Source organism: Prionailurus bengalensis, chromosome C2 (genome assembly GCF_016509475.1).
Source record: "Prionailurus bengalensis isolate Pbe53 chromosome C2, Fcat_Pben_1.1_paternal_pri, whole genome shotgun sequence".
Taxonomy (NCBI): Eukaryota; Metazoa; Chordata; class Mammalia; order Carnivora; family Felidae; genus Prionailurus; species Prionailurus bengalensis.
The window spans coordinates 122,311,403-122,331,060 of record NC_057350.1 but is presented as its reverse complement, the minus strand read 5'-3'; the positions used below and the strand labels follow the sequence as shown (position 1 = coordinate 122,331,060).

At 37.0% G+C, this 19,658-nt stretch overlaps 1 protein-coding gene across 2 annotated transcripts in view; it reads right to left on the bottom strand.

The window, feature by feature from the left end:
- Positions 1–19,658, bottom strand: part of GK5 (glycerol kinase 5) — a 79,555-nt gene that overhangs the window by 14,111 nt on the left and 45,786 nt on the right. For both annotated transcript variants that reach the window (XM_043595234.1, XM_043595235.1), the window contains 3 exons: positions 15,230–15,356; positions 13,649–13,753; positions 1,529–1,623 (listed from right to left, as the gene is read on the bottom strand). In XM_043595234.1, the coding sequence (XP_043451169.1) occupies positions 1,529–1,623; positions 13,649–13,753; positions 15,230–15,356 (327 nt within the window). The remainder of the gene's footprint in view (positions 1–1,528; positions 1,624–13,648; positions 13,754–15,229; positions 15,357–19,658) is intronic.

Here is a 19,658-nt window from a genome sequence, read left to right as displayed (position 1 = left end):
ATATTTTATTAACTTGAAATTAAAAACCGCATCTGTGAGAGTTTCCTCTGATCTTTTGGGTTTTAGTAATACTTTTTATCATCTATTTCATATTATTTTTACAGACATATGGATTGATGCAGAAGTTAAAGACAGCTGCCAAGATAAAGTCACTACTAAAGTCCCCAGCAAATATTTCAAAAGGGAAGACTATATAGTAGCCTAACTACCTTGGCTGATGACAACTATTCATCTAAAGCTTCCTCCTGAAACGTCAATCCAACAAATACTCTTCGCCCCCTGTCCTATGATGGATGCTATTTAGTTTCCTCACATTACCCTAAAGAGGACCTAGTGCAATCTCTATTATGTCATTTATAAACTTTTAGTCCTTCAGGGTAAAGTACATAGAAGGAAATTATTACAGATACTAAAATAATGCCCAGGGGCACCTGGGTGGTTCAGTGGGTTAAACGTCCAACTTCGGCTCAGGTCATGATCTCATGGTTTGTGAGTTCAAGCCCTGTGTCGGGCTCTGTGCTGACAGCTCAGAGTGTGGAGCCTGATTCAGATTCTGTGTCTCCCTCTCTCTCTGGCCCTCTCTCTCTCTCTCTCAAAAATAATAAACATTAAAAAAATTAAAAAAAAATAATGTCCATTTAAATGTCTAGTTTGGAAATACTGTATTTTTAGAGATTTGAAACACTCTGATTTAATCCTTTTCCACCAGTTTCTACATTATATTATCCAAACTTTCAAATTTTGGACTTCAACTGATTGCCTAAATATAGCATGGACTAGAAGAGAAATTTTTGTTTTTTGAAAGGAAATAATATTTAAAGAATGATTAAAAGGATAGGATAAGCTTCCCAAAAAAAGGAATTTTGTTCATAATAATATACCTTCAAAGTTTTTTAAAAAGCCTTTGTAATAATATGCTAAAATCAAAGGCAATATCCATAGATCTTTCAAATAATTACAAAGTCAAATATTACAAAGTCATTTCTCTTACTGGGTTCACTTTCTGATTAGGCAAAGTAACCAATATTCTACCACAACCAAAAGAAAATTTGATTTTTAAAAAAGTTAATGAAATTTATAACTGCACAATATACCCATACGTGTGTGTGTGTGTGTGTGTGTGTGTGAGAGAGAGAGAGAGAGAGAGAGAGAGAGAGAGAGGTCTTAACATTATTTTTCTAATTCTCAACTTCTTCTAAGTAAAAAATGTCAATATACTCATACATTTTCCCCACTGGGAAATGGTTAATTTTGGTTATGACAAACTAATGCTAAGTCTTATGTAAAAGTTCTATACCAAACCTACCAACTTTTCATTTCCATAAGGATGGAGTTCTAGGTTGAATTTGCTCCGCTTTCTCATGGAATTAATGCTAGGTCACAGCTTCTCAGCCCTGGAATATACCTTCACTTTCATACTGCTCAGTGCCCAAACTTTCAAGTAAGGGAGTGGCAGATAAATAATTTTAAATGTAGGTATGAGGAGAGAAATGTCTGTTAATTGCCATTGACTAAGAAAAAAAAATACCTGCAATCCACTAAAAGATGGGACAAAACAGACTCCTTCAGAATCTTCCAAACTTTTGGCCATTTTTTCAGTCTCAGCAACATCTGTGAAAAGGTCTGCAAAAACAAAAATGACAACAACAAAAATGCTAAAATGAAATGGAGGGGTTGGAGAGGAACAAATAGAATTATGTTATATGACTAGTATTTACCTGCATCCACATTTATTATGAATACAGTATGAAAGGTCGCTCACTTGAAAGCATCAACACCAAGGCCAGTCTGCTCTAGTTTTATCTGGGCTCTCACACTGCATAGTTTATGAGCCCATGGAAGGTCTTCTTAAATGGGCTCTGTATGCAGCAGGCCTTACTTTTTCCTTTAAAGATATTTGGACTGTTTAAAAATCGATTCTCTGCTTTTTTGGCATTAAAATAAATTATTCTCCTGAAGATAACACCAATCCTAGCTTTCTGAGGAAAAAATCATCTACCTATAGTAACCGAGAGAACCAACTGAAAAACTACTCCACCTAATAGGTTCAATAAGGGGCCGGTAATAGGTAGATATATGAAAAGCCAATCTTTAAAAAACAAACAAAAAAAATCAAAATCTAATTAATTTAATATACTATTTTTACTGAAGTGTATAACATACATGTAGAAAACTGCACAAATCCCAAGTATACAGCAAGATGAATTTTTAGTGTGAATACACCTAGGTAAACAACATCCAGATCAAGATACAAACTTCTTTTGTTTAACATAAACCGTGTGAAATTCATTCATATTGTTAAAAGTGGTTGCACTTCATTCTTACCCTTGTATAATATTCCACTGTGTGACAATACACAATTTATTAAACTATTCTACAGCTGATATGCATTTGGTTAGTTTCTAGTTTTGGGCTAATATACAGAGGCCACTTTGAGCACTCAGACGTTCTTTTGGGTGAACATATGTGTATGTTTCTGTTTGTTATATACCAAGGGATGGTAATGCTAGTCCTAGGGTCTACAAATTTAGGACTAACTTTAGAAGATACTGCCAAACCATTTTCCAAAGTGGTTATACCAAATTAAGGCTCCTGCCAACAGCATGAAACTTGCAGTTATGCCATATTCTTGCCAATAATTGATACTGTCTATGCTTTTCATTTTAGCTATTTTGGTGGATTGCATGATGGTGTGATTTTGTGTTTCTTTATTAACTAACAAAGTTGAAATCCTTTTCATTCATCAGTTGGATATCCTTGTTTGTGAACTGACTCCTGAATGAGCATGTAGGACAGATAGCACAGATCAGATGAAAAAGCTCAAGAATCAGTCATAATAAATATTGAAGGCTTTGTACAGCCTCAAGAAAATTGTTTTAATTTTATTGCATGTTTTGCTATTCTTACAATGAAGAACTGATTAAAGAGAAAAGTTTAAGAAACACCTATGTTAAAACTCAAGTTAATAAGGCTAGTTCAATAATATCTATAAATTTTATTCAAAATGAATTATCAGATCCATAAATCATATTCATTTTGTCAACATGTTCATACAACACATAAAAATATCTCTAGTACTTCAAAAACTAATTATTAAAAAATAACATTGGTTTTTAAATGTATACTTTAAACAAATCATGTCTAAATGTCTAAATTTTTCAATCAAAATTTGGAATAATGGCTGAATGGCTGGTTTGAGGAAAAGTTTTTTGGTGACAGGCAAAGAAACAGGAAAAAAAAAGAAATACAGTTAATTTACATTCTTCATTGGCTGTTCCAATGAATATACTTGCTTGAAGAACTTCTCTAAGTAATCTTCCACTTAAACTCTTCTCAAATGAGCTTACAATGTAAAATCTTCGGGAGTAAGCAGATTTCACTCCGTCTCTCCCACTGAATACAACTAAGAATCCTGACGGAATGCATGGAAAAGCTATCTGAGGACTAAAGAATAAGGCCGGCAGGGAACTTGAAGTAATGCCACACCAGTGGTGAGTTTCCTGTTTTCACTTTCTCTGATATCAGGGACAGCCTAAAACCTAACACTTGGGTCTATACACTGGGTGCACATATGAAGTGCTTCCATAGAAGTACCCCTTTCTGGTCTGAGGTGCAGGACTCAGGAGTCTCTATGGAACAGACAGTAAGTGACAGATAACATTACACACCTATTAGAATTGCAAAAATTAAAAACAAACTGACAAAAATGACAATACCGAGCACTGGAGCAACACACACACACACACACACACACACACACACGCTGCTGGTGAGAACGCAAGATGGTATGGCCACTCTCAAAAACAGTTTGGCAGGTTTTTGTTTTTGTGCTTTACAAAGATAAACTCATACTTATTTGTGTGTATGTTTATATAACACATATAACATCATGTTTATACAAGCCAGCAATCCCATTCTTAGATATTTATCCTAGAAAGATTTTTAAAAAATTAAACAGATGTTCACATAAAAACCTGTAGATGAATACTTATAGTAGTTTTATTTATAATCACCCAAAACTGGAAACAACAGCCCACAGGTCCTCCAGTAGGATAATGGATGAACAAACTGTGGTATATCCGTAACATAGATTATTGCTGACTAATTAAATAAAATGAACTATTGATACATACAAAACATGGATGAATTTCAAAGGCATTAGGTTAACCAAAAGAAAGCTTCTCAACTGGTTATAGGATTCCATTTATAAAATATTGTGGATTCCAATATCCATTTATATGATTCCATTTATATGAGAGCCATTTAGAGGATACTGTGCAAAAGGTCAAAAGCTTCACAATACGTAAGATTTCTATTTCAGTTCCCAACTTCTATAATTCATCCAACCAGATCATTCACTGATGTAAAAGATTCAATGAGGAAAGAGGCTATGGGGAAACAGTATCAAACATTTCTGGCTGAGCGGCACCTGGGTGGCTCAGTTGGTTAAGTGTCCAACTTTGGCTCAGGTCATGATCTCAGGCTCAGGTTTGTAAGTTGGAGTCCCACATTAGGCTCTTTGCTGTCAGCACAGAGCCTGCTTCTGATCCTCTGTCTCCCTCTCTTTCTGCCCCTCCCCTGCACTCTCTCTCTCAAAAATAAACAAACAGTAAAAAAAAGTTTAAAAAAAAATTTCTGGTGGAAATGCAAAATGGCACGGTTCCTACAAAGAGGAATTTGGCAATGTCTAACAAAATTACAATGTATTTATCCTTTGACTTAGCAATCTCTGTTCTGGGAACTTATTGTAAAAACATACCTCCAACAAAAAGAAAATCCATATGTACAAGGTTATTCATTGCACCCTATTTGTATTTGCAAAGTATTGGAAATTACTTAAGTGACCCAATACAGGATATTGGCTGGCTAAACTATGTACATACACATACTGTGCAGCTGTGAAAAGAATAAAGAAGATCTCTGTGAACTGATGAGAAGTAATTCTCAGAATATATTATTAAGTAAAAATGGCAAAGTACAAGAGAGCATATATAGTTTACCTTTTATGTAAGAAATTAGGGAAAATACAAAGCATGTATCCCAAATGTTTTTGCAAAAAGAAATATAAAGGATAAACCAAAAAGTAATGATTACAAGATGTAGGGAGACAGATGAAGGGACAGGTGAGGGAGTCAACTTCTCTCAGCATATCTTTTTTCATGAGTTTGACTTTGGGAATCAAGTTAAAATTCCATATCAAAAATATATTGATAATGTGGGGCGCCTGGGTGGCTCAGTTGGTTGAGCGTCCAACTTTGGCTCAAGTTATGATCTCATGGTTCCTGAATTCAAGCCCTGCGTTGGGCTCTGTGCTGACAGCTCGGAGCCTGGAGCCTGTTTTGGATCTTTGTGTCCTCCTATCTCTCAGTCCCTACCTCACTCATGCTCAATCTCTCTCTCAAAATAAACAAACAGTAAAAAATCTAAAAATATATATATTGATAATGTTTTTAAAAAGGATGCAGGGGGGAGGGAACTAAAACTGGTAACAGAAACAAACAAACTCAACTCTATTTCAAATTAATAAAATCGTCGAAGGAAGAAGAGTAAGAACTAATTGAAGTAACTTTTGAATAGTGTTCTTTGACCATATACTCATATACCCTTAAAATAAAGGGAAAAAAACTTGCAAAGGATCTTGAGTAAATATTGTTTGTTGTAGTGGGACAGTCTAGTAATTCTGAAGATCTTTTGTGTATATTTCAAGGGAGAGTAAATGAATGCATATCAATGTTGTTGGGAGCCAGAATTCTCGATGTAGAAGAGATAAAAATATAGAACATAAAAAGACAAGCAAAGACCCTTAGGGGCTAGACTAGAATTGGAGGTGTGATATTTCAAAATTGTTAATAAACACACACACACACACACACACACACACACACACACACACACACCTAGCCCTGTTGAAATCTGCTGCCAATCACTGCTGTTACATTCATTCATTCACTCATTCAAGTAGGCTTGACACCCAGCATGGAGCCCAACACAGGGCTTGAACTCACAACCCTGAGATCAAGAATCAGACACTTGTCAATACTACCCAAAGCAATCTACATATTCAATGCAATCCCTATCAAAATAACACCAGCAGTCTTCACACAGCTAGAACACACAATCCTAAAATTTGTATGGAACCAGAAAAGGCCCCGAATAGCCAAAACAATCCTGAAAAAGAAGGGGCACATGCACCCCAATGTTTATAGCAGCACTATCAACAATAGCCAAAGTATAGATAGAGCCCAAATGTCTACTGACTGATGAATGCACAAAGAAAATGTGGTATATACATATAATGGAATATTACTTGGCAATCAAAAAAAGAAATCTTACCATTTGTAACAATGTGGATGGAACTAGAGTATATTATGCTAAGTGAAGTCAGTAAGAGAAAGACAAAACATCATGATTTCACTCATATGTGGAATTTAAGATACGAAACAGATGAACATAGGGGAAGGAAAGGAAAAATAAGATAAAAAGAGAGAGGCAGGCAAACCATAAGAGACTCTTAAATGCACAGAACAAACTGAGGGTTGCTGGAGCTGGGTGGGGGGATGGGCTAAATGGGTGATGGGCATTAAGGAGGGGACTTGTTGGGATGAATACTGGAGTTATATGTAAGTGATGGATCACTAAATTCTGTTCCTGAAATCATTACTACACTATATGTTAACTAACTTGGATTTAAGTTGAAAAATAATAATAAAATTATAAACAATAGAAAAAAAAAGAATTACTTAACTGACTGAGCCACTCAGGCGCCCCTTTATTTATTTATTTTTAAATTTTACTATTATTTTTCTAAGTTGGCTCCATGCCCAATGTGGGGCTTGAATTCATGACCCTGAAATCAAGAGTCACTCATTCTACCAACTGAGCCAGCCAGGCACACTGCCAATCATTATTTTTCAATACCATTTTCCACTCATAGGAATTAGGGCTTATTGGGAAAGTGGCTAATTCCACTTAGGAAGTAGGAAAAACCTAAGATGAGCTTAAAACATCTTGTGCCAGAAACTAATAAAGTGTTAAAAAAAAAAAAAAAAAGATATGGACATTTAAAGACATAGAGGATAATTTGAGAAGATTTTCACTGGTTAAATCCAGGACAAACTGAACATGAAAATAAAAAGAACTATAAGATTTGTAACCTGTTGAATAAGAAACCATGAGTTTATAGTGATAATAAGTAAATAAAAGGGGTGAAGTGGAAGCTCTTCACTGCACAATAGAATGCTAACTACTAAACACGGAAGGGATAATAGAGTTAGTAAACACCATTTTGCAACTATTGGAATAAAAACTGATCCAGGCAAGAATTATCAATGAATGCTAAATTTAGAGGATGGGGGAAATTTGATGAGAAATGGGGTATCTAGCTAGTTTCAAAGTATCTCCCCACATATTATTTATTACAAAAGTAAAAACAGTAATTATACAATGGAGAAATTGGGAAACATCTTATGCATGTGAAAAAATTTTTTTAAGTTTATTTATTTATTGAGAGAGAGAGAGAGAGAGAGAGAGAGAAAATGAATGAATGGGGGAGGGGCAGAGAGCAAGGTAGAGCACAGAATCTGTGCTGATAGCACAGAGCCTAACGCAGGGCTCGAACTCATAAACCACAAGATCATGACCTGAGCCAAAATCAAGAGGCAGACACTTAACCGAGTGAGCCACCCAGGTGCCCCACATAAAATTTAATAGAACCAAAAGAAGACTAAAGGACACCCTGCATCTCCAGGTATATATTATAAGAAGGATACATGGGGCGCCTGGGTGGCGCAGTCGGTTAAGCGTCCGACTTCAGCCAGGTCACGATCTCACGGTCTGTGAGTTCAAGCCCCGCGTCAGGCTCTGGGCTGATGGCTCAGAGCCTGGAGCCTGTTTCCAATTCTGAGTCTCCCTCTCTCTCTGCCCCTCCCCCGTTCATGCTCTGTCTCTCTCTGTCCCAAAAATAAATAAACGTTGAAAAAAAAAATTTAAAAAAAAAAAAAAGAAGGATACAGTTATCATTTATGTATGATATCAGCCAAAACTACATAAGATGGATCTAGTCACAAGAACCCAAATTAAAGGATATTCTAGAAAATAACTGGCCTATATTTTTAAAAAATGACAATGGCATGAAAAACAAAGCTGAGGAAACAGTTCCAGATTAAAGGAAATTATACCATTAAGCAATTTTGGATTCGATCTTGTAATGGGAAAAAAATGCCATGAAAGACATTATTGGGACATTTGACAAAATTGGAATAGGGATTATAAATTTCATAAGGGGTGCCTGGGTGGCTCAGTTGGTTGAGCATCTGACTCTTGATTTTGGCTCAGGTCATGATCCTACAGTCGTGGGATCCAACCCGGCTCAGCATGAAGCCTGCATAAGATATTCTCTCTCTCTCTCTCTCTCTCTCTCTCTCTCTCTCTCTCTCTCTGTTTCTCTCCCTCTGCCCCTCTCCCCTGCTTGTTCCCTCTCTCTCTAAAATAAAAAAAAAATTAAATTTAAAAAAATTTTTTAAGTATTACAGTATAGCCAATGTTAACTTTTCTCAAGTTTATAACCATACTTTAGATAAGTAAGAGAATATTCTTGTTCTTAGGAAATGCACCATGAAGTACTCCAGGGAAAGGAGCATGATGCATGCAGTAGATTCTTAAAGAGCTTAGGAAATTATAAAGATATTTATCTAGGGGCACCTGGGTGGCTCAGTTGGTTGAGTATCTGACTTTGGCTCAGATCATGATCTTGCGGTCTGTGAGTTCAAGCCCCGCATCAGGCTCTGTGCTGACAGCTCAGAGACTGGAGCCTCCTCCAGACTCTGTGTCTCCTTCTCTCTCTGCCTCCACCCCTCCAGTCTCTGTCTCTCTCTCTCAAAAATAAACATTAAATTAAAAAAAAAAAAAAGATATTTATCTATCCCACAGCATATGGGACAGATGGATGGATGGTAGGTAGACCAATAAAGCAATCACAGTAAAACATTAAAAACCAGCAAATCGGGGGGGTGCCTGGTTGGTGCAAAGTGTAACTCTTAATCTCAGGGTTGAACATTCATTCAAGCCTCATGTTGGGTGTAGAGATTACTTAAAAAAAATCAAATTAAAAAAAAAGCATATATGGGGCAAAGCGTATACAAAAGTTTTTCTGCTATTTTTACAACTTTAAGTTTGAAATTATTTCAAAATGAACAGTTAAAACAGTTCTCATTTTTATCTCTTTCTCACTATATGCCTCACTGTATATATTCCCAGTAAAACATATATAAGGTACCAATTCTTGGATATTTTAAAAAGAGATTTAGTTTATCAATTTTACTATTTACCATTTATCAGTTTTATAATTTGTATATCCTTATACTATTTGGCTGGGAAGTTTATTATGCTTCTCTCCTTTTTCTTATTAATAAGGATTCATCATTTTCCTCTAAGTACTGTTCTTACAGTTATAGTTATTTTCTATATTTTTTGGACACTATCAAATTATGTTTCAAATGTTTTCCTTGGCCCTAAGCTACTCAAGAAAAGACATTTCATATTTCCACGTGGCTAAGTACCATTTATATATTGTTTTTGCTATTCATTTCTAACCATATTACATAATAGGATGAGATGTTCCACTCTATTGCTTTTCAACGTATGGAACTGAGAAAAGGATTTGTGTGTGTGTGTGTGTGTGTGTGTGCATGTGTGTGCACACCCACGCATATGTGTTTAGAAAGAGATTTCCTTGAACTTGAAATGAAAAGATAAATGAACAGAAAGAAAAAATGAAGAACAGAAAAAATGCACACTTTGTGGTCTATTCTTGAGCAGCACTTTACCCCAGAAGTTATACACCATGGAATTAAACTCATTTATGGGAAGAAGGGAAAAACAAATAAACAAACAAAAACAGAATACATTTTGAAACTTTTAACAGAAAAGTTTCTATAGAACAACCATATATTACACATAAAATATTTAAGCCTAGTTTAATTAGAGGCTCTTTTCAGTGTTAATTTCAATCTCTTAAAGAGATTTTTGTACATTATGTTCCTGATGTACAAAAATAAAGATTTTATATTATAGTAAGATGTCTTTTATCAGTTTGGTATAAGACCAATTCAAATAATAAAGAACAAAATCTGGCCTGCTACTGGGGAATAAAAAATTTTATTTTTTGAAACACACCTTATTTATTATATACTTTGCTTTGCCCATGTTGAGATCTTTGCTCTATTTTCTTTTGGCTAGAGTACCTCCTTGGGTAATTTCCTCAGAAAGTATATGCTGCATGGCCAGAAAATGTCCCTTTAGTACTTAATATGAATACTATCTTAGCCTGGCACCAGATTATTGACTCCTTGATCTTTTTCCTAATATGTACATGTTCCACTTTCTAAATTTTACAACTACTTCCATGCCAGTCTATAAACGGCTCTTCCTATCTTGAAGCTTTTCTTTATTCTTGGGAATCAGATAATTCATACACATAGGACTGTCTTAATTTATCTTTTTTTTTTTTCAACTTGGTAAGCTATTTCAGTCTGTGTAGTAAGGTCTTTCTTCTGCTCATGGAAATTTATTTCCAATTTGTCGCTTCAATTTTTACATTTTTGTAACTCCATTTCCATAATTACATTTTCATATGCCACAAAAGACTAGTATTCACATATTTTTTTCTCTTATCTTTCCTCTATATCTCTTACCTCTTAGTTTTATCTTCTATTTGTTTCCTCTTCTTTGTTTTTAAAGTTTCCCTGATTCCTATTTGGATTTTCAGCACTATTTTTTATTAGTATTTCTTTTTACATTTACATATCTTGGTTTTGTTCCTCAAAACTCTTTATGTTTTCCAGACATTTCTTTGTAATATTTTCTTTCATCCCTTTAAGTTTGACTTTTGTTGGTGTTATTTTAATCTTCTGTTTCTCCCATCCTCTCTGCCTGCATAGGAGCTACCTGTTGAGCTTGGTCACTCCCATTCAGGGTGCTGTATGCTCCTACACTGTGCTCTCTTTCAGGTCAGGCTTATGGGGTTACCAGGCAATCAGAGGTAGGGGAGTGAACCTTGGCTCTCTCGTTTCTGGAGATATGAGAAAGATTAGGCCTCCCCACTCAGATTGGAAGAGGGGCAGTGCAGACCAAACAGTACTGATGTCATTTGGCAGGCTCACCCAGGGATTCGACAGGCCACCTTTCTTCTCCACATGATAAGGGGATTTTCTCCTGGCTCAGCAGGCTGGATCCATAGAAAACATCTAGAGTGTCTTTAGCAGTGTCTAGTATTTTCACCAATAACACTCAGGTAGTGCCCTCTACAGACCCTGGGCCTGCGTTGTCTACTTGAGAACTCAAGGCTTCATTCTTGCTGGGTTTCACTTCAGCTTCAGCAGGAAGCCACACTTCTCTTCCCCAGGAGGAGAGAGAGGCAGGACCATGAACTAAGATCCTATTCATCACCAGTAACATGTATCTGTTCACTCCCTAAAATTAGTTCACATGTGAGAAAATGCTTATCTCATTCTCTCTAATGAAGGATATGTTATCTCTCTTGGGAAGATAACCAGAGAGGAATCGGTTTCCTTATTTCTAGTAAATAACAGTCCTCGGTATTTTAAATGAGCATGGGGAAGTCTTAGGGGATCGCCCGGAGCAAGCAGATATGACGTGTAGCAATTAAAAGTGATACTGCTAGGGAAAAAATGTCCCCTGACCTGTGTTACTGGGGCACAGCAGAGAAACATGGCTATGTAATACACAGGCTGTTCATCAATCACAACAGCTAAAAAGTGGAAACAACCTAAATGTCCATCATCGGATGAATGAATAAATAAATTCTGGTACTTCCATATAATGGAATATTCAGCAATAAAAAGAAATAAGTACTGATATATGCCATGACATGGGTGAACCTTGCAATGTTATGATGAGTAAAAGATGGCAGTTACAAGATGCCATATATTGTTTGATTCTATCCACATGAAATGTCCAGAGTAGGCAAATCCATAGAGACAGAAAGTAGATCCATAGTAGCTGAGGGGAGGTGGATAGAATAGGAAGTCAATGCCAGTGCATATGGAGGTTTCTTTTAGGGGGAATAAAAATGTTCTAAAATTAGATGGTGGTGATGGTTGCACTGTCCTGAGACATACTAAAGAACACTGAATTTTACACCTCAAATAGGTGAATTATTTGGTTTGTGGATTATATCTCAATAAAACTGTAAAATAAAAGCAAAAAATATTTACATAGACTGTTCTGCAACTGCTTCATCCCCTCCTTAATGTGCCATAGACAGCGTTCTGCATCAATAAGATATACAACTACACCATTACGTGTGACTGTACAATGTCCCACTGTATGGATATACTGTAATGCTTTATTATTAGACAGGAACTTATTTCCAACTGTTGCACTAAACACCTATGCATGTACACGTCTTTGCATATCTGTCCCATTGTTTTCTTAGGAAACAAAGAATAGAATGAGGCCAAAGGGTCTGTACTCTATAAACTGACACATATTGCCTGCTTGTCCTCCAGAAAGGCCATACCAGTTAATATTCATCACAAAGGAGGGGTGCCTGGGTGGCTCAGTTGGTTGGGCCACCAACTTTGGCTCAGGTCATGATCTTGTGGTTCATGGATTCGAGCCCTGCATCAGGCTCTGTGCTGACAGCTCAGGGCCTGGAGCCTGCTTCAGATTCTCTGTCTCCATCTGTCTTTCTGCCCCTTCCCAGCTTGCACTCTCTCTCAAAAATAAATAAATAAATAAATAAACATTAAAAAAACATTCATCACAAAGGAAAACAAGAAGAGTTTTTTCTCTATATTCCCACCAATACTGACCATCATCAAACTACTTAATCTCTGCCAATTACAGGTGACATCAGTTTTTAGATGTGTATTTCTTTGATCATTGAATTGAATTGCATTTTTTTTTGTTTTGTTTTGTTTTGTTTTTTAGTAATCTCTACACCCTGTGTGGGGCTTGAACTCAAGACCCTGAGATCAACAGTCACAAGCTCTTCTGACAGAGCAGCCATGTGACTCTGAATAGCATTTTTTAATAGTTATTTGATTTGTGATATCTGTACTTCTGTCCTTTGTCCATTTTTGTCTTTTTTTTTTTTGAGTTTATTTATTTACTTTGAGAGAGAGAGAGAGAGAGAGACAGAGAGAGAGAGACAGAGCGTGCAAGCTTGGGGAGGGGCAGAGAGAGAGAATCCAAAGCAGGGTCCGCACTGCCTGACACAGAGCTCCATCTCATGACCACGAGATCATGACTTGGGCCCTAATTAGGAGCCAGACACTTAACTGACTGAGCCAGCCAGGTACCCCCACTTTTTTTCGTCATCTTTATTAATTTTTCTGACGTATGCTACAAATTGTTCTTACCAAGTTGTTTTTTAACTTTGCTTATGGCATCCTTCTCCTTACACATTCTAATAATTTATATAAATTTATTATTCTTTTTCTTTATGGTATCTGGCCTTAATGCCTAGCCTTTTACCATCCCAGTATAATAAAATAATGCCCTATATTTTCTAGTTCCTTTTATGTCTCATTTGAACAACCCATTCATTCCCTACTGATCTGTAGTCCTATGGCATTCTTGAATTCTTTAAGTGTGGCCTATGAAATCTGTTTATAAGATGACTTACCTAATTGTTGAGCCCATTTTATGACTGTACCAGTGTCTCCTGCATTGCTTTCAGCTAAGCATACAACTTCTTGCCCAATCTTCCACCCAATTAGTGGATAAAAGCCTTAGAAACAAAGAAACAGTATAAGTCAAATATAAATAGATAATTCATCCAGAGATGACTACAGTAGAACAATTTGATTTTCTTAAAAAATAGCAAAGTGGCAGGGTGCCTGGGTGGCTCAGTTGGTTAAGCATCCGACTTCGGCTCAGGTCATGATCTCGCGGTCCGTGAGTTCGAGCCCTGCATTGGGCTCTGTGCTGACAGCTCAGACCCTGAGGCCTGTTTCAGATTCTGTGTCTCCCTCTCTCTCTCTGACCCTCCCCCGTTCATGCTCTGTCTCTCCCTGTCTCAAAAATAAATAAACATTTAAAAAAATAAAAAAAAATAGCAAAGTGGCTCTGAAGTCAGTGGTCTCACAAATTTCTAACCTCTTAGCCTTAGTTTCCTCAATTGTAAAATGGTCTACCTCAGAGAGCTACTGTGAGAATAAACTGAGTTAATGCATAAAAAGAACTTAGTGCAGTGCCTGATATGTAAAATGAACACTAAACATTAGCTTTTATTATCCATAGGTATGTCTATGTCTCTAGAAACAGAGGAATAGAACCAACTACACTATCTCATTTATTTGTGGAGGTTCCTAAGTAGAAACAACCTGTTGCAGTCAATGATCAGATTTTCTAGCTTCCATTTCCCTAGTTAGGGGAAAAGGAAGAGCTTGAGGGGGGATGGAAGGTAAGAAAAATATATATATATATATTAATATATATATATATATTTTTAAAAGAAACCAAGCTTCTTTATTTTTTTAATGTTTACTTTTGAGAGAGAGAGAGAGAGAGAGAGAGAGGAGAGACAAAGCGCGAGCACGAGTGGGGTAGGGGCAGAGAGAGAGGGAGTCACAGAATCTGAAGCAGGCTCCAGGCTCTGAGCTGAAGGTTTAACTCACAGACCGTGAGATCATGACCTGGGCCAAAGCTGGAAGCTTAACCAGCTGAGCCATCCAGGCACCCTAAGAAAAACATTTTAAAATCTACCTCTTAGTAACCACAGTAGGAGACCATAGCCCAGATTAAGAGCCCACAGGCCTCTTAGGGTGTTCTTCCACAATCTAAATTTCTTGGTTTATACATCCTAGGATGTCTTCCATCAGGGAGATCAATTTCTTGGCAATTGCCATTACATATGCATTGAACATTAGTTGAGAATTACCACAAAAAAAAATTTTTTTTTCACAAAAAGAATTGCTAACACATAAAAAGAAAATTTAGAGGCCTAGAAAGATGTTTTAAACACATATAACAAATTAGGCAAATATTTGGAAAACTGACCAAAATACCCTAATCCTGAGTTTTTCTATAACATCTTTCTCATTTTTTATGCTTTTAAGGAAAGAAGGGAAATAGAAATTAACTAAGAATAATAACAAAAAATATATTACAGAGTGTCCTTAATAGAAACTGGAAAAACAGTATCAGAAAAGTTAAATATGAAAACAAGTGATATTTGTCAATAAAAAAGATAAATTCTAACTACCTCCAACAGTATGTTGCACGCTATTTCCAGTATTAATATCCAAAAATGTCCCCGTTCCCATGGTAAGTTTCACGTCTCCAGTCTGGAAGCAGCATTCTCCAAACATGGCTGATTGCTGATCGGCGACCTACCAAAAATGTTCAAATGTAAGATGGCTGGTCCTTAGCAGTGGCCTATTTCACTGTATCCCACTGTCTCCTATACTATATTCTCATACTTCAAAATTTTGTTTTCTTTTTTCCTTTTCTTAAAAAAAAAAAAATCCCTGGAAAGAACAAAGAGCAACAATAAGATAGAAGTCTCTCTAGGGAATGTGCCTCGGGAATTTTTAGTGGGCAATCTACTTTATGATTTTTAAGTGTCACAGGAATAATCTTAGAAATAAAGGTCAGAATAAAAATTGTGCAGAAAAAACAATGAAGATTTTTTAACTTAAAAGCAGTTTCATTCATTAGTCAAATAACTGACCTCACAAATTTCTCTTTTAATGAGTGATAGGCGTATGCTTAATCTAAATACATGTAGGTCGAAACCACACATTCCCAAACATATATTTTTGTTAGAAGAAAAAATATAACATCTTGTGAAAATAATTAAATATACATATACATTGTTAAGTAACAAAAATTCAATGGGGTAAATTTTAAAGATCTAATTGGCTTTATTAATTGATGCATGAATTGGGCAGCACCCTATCTACCAGAGGTGAGCGCCAAAGGGCTAAAGAAAAGGATAGTTTTTAGAAGTAGAGAAAGAGCGGAGAAAAAAGGAAACTATTGGCAAAGAATCCATTGTTTTAGGCAAGGTCACCTTCCTAAGGGGAACAGAGGAGTCTATCGTTAAACTTCCTAGTGTTGACCAGGAAATTCCCATGTTGACTGGTTAAGGGTTTTATTTCTGGGGGGTTGAAACTATAGATAGATTAGTTGTTAAGTCTTGGTTAACTGGCTTGGGACCACCATTTGACGCCTGTGGTTTTCTTTTTAACAGTTTCTTCCCCTTTGATCAGACTCTCAGCTTAACTGAGAGATGTGATCAAAATTTAAAGCATTAGTGCCATTCTCTGCCATCGGCTCCAGAGCTGATCAGTTGTTACTGGTCCTTTGTGTGTCACTCACAGGTCATGATGGTTTTTTTGCTTAATCTCTGTGACATTCACAGGTTACAACTTCAGGTTCACAATTTCTAAGTCAATTGTCCTTTTCATTCCTTTTCTGACATTCCAGTCTTAGGGAGATCATTTGCTTGGTGGTTAGCAGTTAACATGCATTTAAAGCTTTTGAGAGAATACAATGTACCAGGGGGATTATTACGATAACTACAAGTAGGATAATTCCCAGTCTTTCGAGAGCACTTCAGAGCCATAGTCCCCAAGACTCAAAACAATTAAAATCAAAGAAAGACCCTGCTGAAGAAGTTATTCTTTTAAACCAAGCAGCTTGCTCAGTGATCTTATGTAATTAAATTTCAATTTCCCCAGAAGGGTTAATCCAGATATAGCAGGTGGTGTTGGCCACAGCAGAGGTACCTCCTTGTTCAGCTAAAAGATATTCAGGGGCTGTCCTACTCTTAAGAACAACTTTGGCCAAAGAGTCTAAGGATCTTTGTTGGACAGCAGTTGCTTTAGCAGCAGATTTTGCAATAATTTCAAGAATTGAGAAGTTCCTGATCATAGGTTTATTTACGCTTATCCCTAATAAGGGACGTAGGGACCTACCAAGAGGAATGAATCCTGAATCATAAAAGCCTCCCAGCAGATCCTTTCTAGCTCAACAATGAAACTTCTGGGGAGTTGTCCAAAGAAATGTCTTATTTTGCTTGTGAAAAGTTAGGGGGTCAGTTAGACTTTCTCATGGCCTGAAATAAAAGGTTGTTCTAAATTCCAAAGGTTTACCCCCTTAACAATGGCCTGGGGAGAAACAGATGAGGGCATCTTCTTTCCAGGTCAATGTTACAGTAAAAGAAAGGAGAAGGAGAAAGGGTTTCATGTTTAAAGTTTAAAGTCTTGATCCATAGTCTTGGGCAGAAGCAGGATGCCTTGATGTAAGCAATTTCTCTTCCTCATCAATTTGATTTGGAGGTCTCCAGTGTCTGTACAGGGCCTGGTTGCAGGTGGAGCCTTCACAAGCTGAGAGATATGTACTCAAGGCTCCATCCCTTCTGGTTTTGCAGCAGTATCAGTGATCAGGAGCCCTTGGTAAGATTCCTCTTCAAATGGTGCCTGAGAGCTACCTTCCTCTGATAATGTTTCCCGAATACTTAAATCTCCAGGCTCTACACTGTGACCAACAGGATCATTTGAATTGGAATCTGAGAAGGTTTCTTTAACTTGTTGATGATAGGCTTGAGCATAAGATATTAGAGGTTTACAGTAGTTGGTCTTAATAGCATGAGACAACAAAGGATCAGCAGACACTTGTATACTGATAGAATTTCAGTAAATTTTGCGAGGTTTTCGTTAAGGCTCATAGGATTTGCCCTGTGAAATGGGTGCCTCGATTGCTGGAGATTGTGGAAGGTATGCCCCAAATGGGAAAACGTTTTCTAACAGTTTCTTTGCTACTGTGAGGGCATCACAGCTTTGCAGGAGGGAAAGGCTTCAACCCATCCATAAAACATACAAACAATAACAAGAATATATTGATAATCCATAGTAAATGGCAGTTGAATGAAGTCCAGTTGCAGGTGTTAAAAGGGGCCAGAGCGGGGAGGTCTGAGGCTCTGGGAACAAAATCAGTTTTTCCAGGAGGACATGACAAATCAGAAATTCCTGGTAAATTGTTTTTGCAATATTATAGAAGTCTCCCTCCCAATGTCTATTCATAATTTGGGTCATCTTAAATGCCCTATGGTGCATGAAGGAATATACAAATTGAAAAATAGTGTTTGCCAGGGAGCTGGGAAGAACTAAGCAGCCATCTTGGTTTTCCGATAGCCCCAACTACTCATTTAATTGGCAATGTTTACCCATCTTAATTTCTCTGACTCAGCACTAGGCTGTTGCCATGTTATAGGACATTAGCATGGCAAAAATCTGGCAATGAGAGGACTTTTTTTTTTCAGATGCAGAATGGACTTTATGCACATGTGCCAAAATCTTACAACATAAAGAAGGCTTAGTATTACTTCTTTTTTAAAAACTTATTTACTTAAATTCAAGTTAGTTAACATACAGTGTAATAATGATTTCAGGAGTAGAATTTAGTGATTCATCACTTACATATAACATCCAGTGCTCTACCCAGCAAGCGCCCTCCTCAATGCCCATCACCCATTTAGCCCACCCCCACCCCACACCTCTCTAGCAACCCTCAGTTTGTTCTCTGTATTTAAAAGTCTCTTAAGGTTTGCCTCTCTGTTTTTATCTTATTTTTCCCTCCCCTCACCTATGTTTATCCATTTCTTTTCTTAAATTCCACATATGAGTGAAATCATATATTTGTCTTTCTCTGACTGATCTATTTTGCTTAGTGTTAACACTCTCCAGGTCTATCCACATTGTTGCAAATGGCAAGATTTCATTCTTTTTGATTGCTGAGTAATATTCCATTGTATATTCATACCACATTGTTATTCATTCATCAGTCCATGGACATATGGGCTCTTTCCATATTATGACTATTGCTGATAGTGCTGCTATAAACATTGGGGTGCATGTGCCCCTTCAAATCAGCATTTTTTTTATCCTTTGGATAACTACCTAGAAGTACAATTGCTGGGTCATAGGGTAGTTCTATTTTTAATTTTTTGAGGAACCTCCATACTCCAGCATGGCTGCACTTGTTTGCATTCCCACTAGCAGTGCAAAGGGGTTCCTCTCTCTCCACATCTCTCCAACATCTGTTGTTGCCTGAGCTATTAATGTTAGCCATTCTGACAGGTATGGTTTTGATTTGTAATTGCCTAATGATGAGTAATGTTGAGCATCTTTTTATGTGTCTGTTAGCCATCTGGATGTCTTCTTTGGAAAAGTGTCTATTCATGTCTTCTGCCCATTTCTTCACTGGATTGTTTGTTTTTTTGGGTGTTGAGTTTGATAAATTCTTTATAGATTTTGGATACTAACCTTTATTTGATATGTCACTTGTAAATATATTCTCCCATTCCATCCAATGCCTTTTAGTTCTGTTGACTGTTTCCTTTGCTGTGCAAAAGATTATTTCCTTTGCTGTGCGGGGGATCTCATACCCCGCCCCCTGCTGTTCAGGCAGCCCCCACAGAATAGTGAGGGCAATGAGCTCACCCCACTCCAGCTCCACAACTCTCCTACATTTTTTCTTTGGCATGCAGCTGGGATTCGAAACCCAAAGTCTTAAAGGACCACGTGGATCCTCTCCCTTCCTCTGGAGTACAGCTAATGAAATTTTGGCTGGAACCTACAGGGTCTTTTGTTCTGGGGAAAGCAATAAACCCTCTTCCAAAAGCTTTC